Below are 6,260 nucleotides of genomic sequence, written 5' to 3' on the forward strand. Positions count from 1 at the left end.
GATAATATGAACTATTTATCCATTTTAAATGAGATAAAGAGAATTATTCAATAATACATTTTGACTATAGGTAACTCATATCTCATTTTGAAAAATTATAGTAGGATAAATTTGCGTTGACAATTGTTACATAAAATGTTTGAGCATTATCTTTAAATAGTTTTGGTTTGATATTTATATATTGCTATACAATATATATTAGTAAAATTATCATATGATCGTGTATTGATTTTGTATTGTTGATAAATACAAGTGATACTACTATGTTTCACTCTTACTTGATTAAATATACTTAATCAAAAATCACAAAAACCAAATCAATACTATTTATCAAAGTGCTAATTTCCTTATCAAAAGATAAAATAGTCCAACCCTTGTACATAGATTTTTTATTGGAACAAAATTATAGGAAAAAATTAAAACACAACACGAGAGGTTTTGGAGTTTAAGGCTTGAGGGTGTTTTTGGAAGTTTAGGCAGAAAATATCGTCCTCCATATTCCCAAAAAATCGAGCCATAAGAATACCAATCCCAGCAATCGCAGCTACCAAAATCCGAAACAATCGCGTCGTTTCCAATTCAGTGAGAAGGTTTCACCATTTCCAAAAGTTGTCTTTCAATCCTCAGCTATGGCCGCAACGACAGCGCAAAATCCTGAAAACCCTATGAAAACCCTAGCTGAGCCGTCAGATCCCAATCCACCGGCTATAAGCGAATCCCCACACGATTCCGCACCTGACTCGGTAAAATCACCGCAGTCTGCCGATGCCAAGGAGGAAATCAAGTCGGCGGTGGCGGGCGGAGATGACAGCTGTCAGGGTAATGATATTCAGAAGAAGATGAAGCGAGCTGAGCGGTTTGGTATGCCAGTTCAGCTATCCGAAGAAGATAAGCGAAATTCTCGAGCTGAGAGGTAAATTACTTATCCTTAAATTTCTGAATGAATTAGGGTTTAAGGCTTATTCCATAATTTTGTGAGTATTTTTGTTTCAGTTTAGCATATCGCTACCTCTGTGCCAAAAGGAATGGCTGGTTCTGAGTGCAAGTATAAAGATAAAATTTTTGGTGTGAATTCCGGCATTTTCTTAATTCTTATTAGATAATAAGACTATTATATGATTACAAACTCTTAGTACTTTGTATGAAATAAGTTCTCAAGAACAAATGTCACACAATTGTTCTTGCTGGAAACTATTTTTCCTAATTGTTTTCTTGTTTGGTATTTTGGCTCCGTTTGTTGAAATTTCCTGGCAGTACCATTAGGTTCAACTGGATGTCTTTGTGGATTTGTGGTGGTTATTGGTGGGTTATATGAGTTGGTAATAGATATCTGGTTGTTGTGAGGAAAATTGCTTGGCAATTTAACTCAATATTTTCTGATGCATTTTAATTTAATTGATAAGATGAGCTGTTAAACAATTTTTAGAACTTTATCCTGGGAGCGTCAAGACACTTCACAAAAGATGCTGACATTGGGTTACTATTTTCTGAGGTTTAATTATCTATCTGGTTGCTGCCCTCAGGGTTTTGATTTAGTGGTAAGTGTGTGGTTTAGTATCATATCGTGTTTGAACACTGCCATAGTCAAAAGTCTAGTATTTAAGTAGAGAAGGGTAGAGTGCCAGGCCCATTATCCATCGAGTTTTGGACCTTGTGCCACTGGCCTTTGGTATTTCTCGGTTATCAAAAATAAATCTATCTGGTTGCAGTTGCAATCGAAATGCACATATATGTGACAAGTTAATGGCATCCCTTAGTTTGTCACCAAAAAAAGTGATAACATTCATGTGTTCTGCACTTTCTGGTTTAATTTCTCAAATCTGTGTCTTATATTTCAGTCGTTTTTTTGGCTTTATTGTATCAGGTTTGGAACTGGGTCCTCAGTTCAAGGGTCAGATGCTTTAAAGAAATCTGAGGAGCATAAGAGGCAGGCTAGAGCTGAGAGGTTTTTGTTTCTGCCTATTTTCTCCGTCTGAGATGTAGTAGTTAAATTGTTTATGAGTTTCTTGATAAGTTTGGTTGTTCCTCAGGTTTGGGCTTGTGAAATCTGACACAACTGAAGAGGAAGCTAAGAAGAAGGCCAGGTTGACAAGGTTTGCACCACCGGTGAAGACTGATCCTGTGGAGGAAGATAAAAGGAAAGCTAGGGCTCTCAGGTTTTAAAAATGAAAACTGTTCACTTTCTCTTTATGCCATCTTTGGAGTCTGCACACTGTTTTCCATACATATATCAGTTTGCAGCATATAAGATTCCATAAATAAGTCCGTCTGTCAGATATGTGACTTAATTCTGATAGTCCTGTGTTTTTTAATAGGTTTTCACAACCCCAGTCTGGTTCACAATCACAAGCAAATGGCAAGGGAAACATTGAGCAGGTTTGTTTTTGTATACATAGGCAGCACATATGGTTTGACCCAAAAAGATAAAAGAAAAGAGAAGTATCATCATTATGCATTTGAATACTTTTACTTTAATTTTGCATGTGGTGTTCACGTGATTTTGATAACAGGATGTGACCTTCTAATGTAGAAATTAAAGAGGAAAGCTTTTATTTATTTTGGTCTTCATCACTTCTTCTCACTAGCCTGTGTGCTTGAGCTGAGCTCGTAAATACATAATAGGAACATAAGCCTAACATATTTTAGATCTCCCACTAGAATAGAGAAGAAGAGGAACACAATCCTAGTTTCTATATCCAAATCTCTTCCATGACATTCTCTAGAAAAGAGGTTAAAAAGAAAATGAAGATTAAATGAAAGAATTTAAATGTTCTTTTTCGATTCTTCATTCTTTTAGCTCCTATATGATGGCTGAATTTTGATGCTTTCCTTCAGCTGGTTATGATTTTTTTCTCAGCCTTTCATTTTTAGAATCATTATCTTTCATCAACAATCCAAGCGGGTTCTCCTCCTCCTTTTTTGGGGATTTGGTGAATCCTACTCCCAAACCCTCTCTCCACCAAGGCTAATAGTGATCTTCCCACTTTTCACCCTTTGGTGACTCGAGTTTCCAGTTGCAAGTGGAAACTGTAGGTGGACTGTTTTCTGCCTAATAGGAAGTTATGCAATAATGCTGTCTCTGTGTCAGATTATTCATTATCCTTCTACTTCAACCGAAGCTAAGGCACATCAATCAATTTCCTTCTATCAAGGTCCCCGAGCTTTACTGTATTTTCTTTGATTTTTAATTTGGGCAAATTTTTGGTCTGTCTTTATTGATGTAGAAACTGAAGGATATAGAAAGTGGATGTCATATCGACTTGTTGTCTAAATATGCTTTTTGTCATTTTGATAGTGCATATTGTTTATGTTGAACGTCAATTGTGCATAGCTCGTGGTAGTTTTGCATAGGATGTTTAAGCTTTTAGTACTTTGCATGTTGGTTCATTAGTTACCCCGGGGAGCCTTTGCCCTTTTGAGGTTCTCCTTCTCCATCACCTATAGATTTTATTTCAACCTCCAATTGTCCCAAAGATTGATAGTATTAGATTTCTTTCCCTTGCTGGTTTGATGTAGATACTGATTAATTAACAGTTCATGTGCAGACAAAATTTTCCACATGTGGTATTGAACATGATGTTTAAAGACCTACTCATGGTTCTTGGGAAAGATGGGACATCATTTTAGTAGAGCTAACTTTATAAATATAGGGTTGAATGCAATTTTACTAAATTTACTTCAAGATTGATGTGTGGAATTGACAAGCAAATCTTGAAGCCTTGAACATCATTAATACCTAGGAAAGCAAGCGTATTAGAAATGCTAGTCGGCACTGCCATGTGTCATGTAGATTTTTGGTTTGTCTATTTTAGGCAATCCAAAAACAGCTTCAGTAACTTATCTCTACATATGAGGTGGCTTTTGGAAGTACATATTCATCGCTCTCTGGAAATGAAGATGAGATCTACTTCTTAAAAAGGAACCCTTCCATCACAAATACCAATTAGTGGAGGGTTTGTACTTCCAAAATCTCAGGCTCCTATTGAGAGCCGTATTAGTGCACCTGAGATCTTCTAGTTTCACTTAAACAATTCACTTGTGAGTGAGAAGCTGTAAATACCAAAGATAGGTTTCCACAGAATTATTCTATTTTTCCTTACCCTGTTAGTTGCTGTTTGTCTCTAATTTCAGAGTATGGTAAGCCATTTGAGCTCAAGATTCTTGGAAATCACAACAATCACTAGTCATGCAGGCTAATTTTATTTGTTATCTTTGTTGCAATGAATTTTTATGTACTCTGTCTGTGGTTGTTTAGTTTGTTATATAAGGGTCTATGATCCAAAAAAAAAATATAGAGGGTGATGGAGTTTGAAAGATGGAACATCAAGAGCAATTGCGAACTAGATAATTCTTAAGTTAAAAGATAACAATGTAACATTAGAATAGCAACATTTCATAATTGCCTTTTGTTTTGGTTTAGATAGTTGTTTTTTCCTATTTTGAGATATATATTAAAGGTTTTTTGTTTATATGTTGAGTGGTTGTCACCGTCAGCTCTTCCAGATTGTGCACCCATTTGCTTTCAAATTCTAGACCCCTCTTTATTTAATACTATTTTGCTCTAGTATAAATTGAAGAGTTTTCCTAATCTACGAATACATTTAATTCAGGATGATGTTGCTGTGGACAAAGCTGGAGAGGAACCTGAATGATTCCTAATTTTGTTAAAGAGTAAGACTTGCCGTTGGGTGTGGTTTGGGCTTTGTTAACTGTGAGCCACAGTTCCTTAGATATCTTTTAACCACTTCTTTTTTATTCTTTCAGGTTGGTGGGCTAGGATTCTAGTGTTTTTGAGTTCCCCAGTAGATTATAGAATTCGGACCTTCGAATTTACAGCAAAAAACTTTTCTAGTCTCTTTCTTAAAGTAATAGGCCGTGTGTTTCTGGGAACACTAGGATAATTGACAACCACCTGCTTGGCGTCAAACTACCGGAAATGACCTGTGATCAGTATTAAAAATGATGAAACTACAACCAAAGTATCCTTGGAAGAGTTTGATTTGACACTTGATCATCAATCTCTAGTTATTAATCTGCAATTATTTTATATTGTTTGTATTACCCTTTTAACATAGAAAAAAGTTGTCGGCTGTGTCATGTCAAGGATCAACCAGTGTTAGACATTTAGTTCTGACTTATCCGAGGGGTTCAAAACAGATTGGGAATAGCTTGATGTTAAATGTCCCCTAAGGTTAGAAACTGTCATTGAACATGCCTAATTTGTGAACAATAGGTCAACTTCTTGGGTGTTTTGCTGTTTCATTCAGCCTTCATCACTGTTATAGCTGAAGTAGGAAATGTAGTGCAGCTTGAGTTTTCTAGCAGATAAACATTTATCTTGCATTTAAAGATCCAAGATAATTTGTACTTCTCTTTGATGCATCATATGGTTTTCGTTTGGCCATGTTATTATTAATTTCTCTGTTGGGTTCTCCATAGGCAGTAGAAAGGTAAGACTAGTTTTCTCTGTTGCATTATTTAGTTGCTAGTGCATATCTGCGCATCTCATGGTTCTTCTGACATGATTTGGGCCTTTAAAGTCATTTGGGAAAAAGTGAAAAAAAGAGACACCTTGATTGTGAAACTTGTTTGCACGTTGCTGGACTTTCTGCAAAATTTTACATTGCTTTGTCATATGATGGTCAAGTTGTCAAATCTACATTTCTTCAAAGTGGTTCTTGTTTGGATTTAGCTGTTTGCTTACTAAGGTTCACAGTGTTTAAGAGCTTCCCAAGTTTTCGCTTTACAATTTGATGTGGGTTATTTCGGACAGATTGACACTAAGCAGGTGTTGTTTAACTACCTAGTATCCCCAGGTAAATCTTGTAGGGATGCGGTCGATGCTGTGTAAAAGTAGGTGTAGAATTTCCTGTGAAGGAATCTAGTTATGCTTTTTTCTTGTTATTGTCACTTAAATTGTACAAGACACTGTTGATTTTGTTGTGTTCAGTCGTTGAACTTATCCTATAGCCAATTGGCGCATTTGTGTTTTACTTGTTTTTTATTTCTCTTCTTTAGAATTCAAATCCATCTAATTTTTATACGTTCTCAATTTCTTGCATTGTTTCGACTTGAATGGAGTTAGTGCTAAGTTTTTGAAAGTTTTTACTGATGAGGTCAAACAGAAACAAATGTCGAAGCAGAGGATCATAGGTTTTTATGTTATAGAGTTACTCTGTCTTATACTGCTGTGGACAAAATATGAATGGCTGAAATCAGTTCACAGCAAAGTGATGAGACAATTAATGCCTAGCGGAGAA

At 35.8% G+C, this 6,260-nt stretch overlaps 1 protein-coding gene across 1 annotated transcript; it reads left to right on the top strand.

Annotated features, from left to right (window-relative positions):
* The first annotated feature begins 440 nt into the window (after nucleotides 1–440).
* On the top strand, nucleotides 441–5,993 carry LOC107768338 (uncharacterized). Its single transcript, XM_016587456.2, has 6 exons — nucleotides 441–913; nucleotides 1,865–1,945; nucleotides 2,031–2,156; nucleotides 2,316–2,376; nucleotides 4,611–4,671; nucleotides 4,765–5,993. Exons 1-5 carry the CDS (start codon nucleotides 630–632, stop codon nucleotides 4,650–4,652), a joined length of 594 nt encoding a protein of 197 aa, XP_016442942.1. The 5' UTR covers nucleotides 441–629; the 3' UTR covers nucleotides 4,653–4,671; nucleotides 4,765–5,993.
* Nucleotides 5,994–6,260: the final 267 nt, after the last annotated feature.

Source organism: Nicotiana tabacum, chromosome 24 (genome assembly GCF_000715075.1).
Source record: "Nicotiana tabacum cultivar K326 chromosome 24, ASM71507v2, whole genome shotgun sequence".
Classification (NCBI taxonomy): Eukaryota; Viridiplantae; Streptophyta; class Magnoliopsida; order Solanales; family Solanaceae; genus Nicotiana; species Nicotiana tabacum.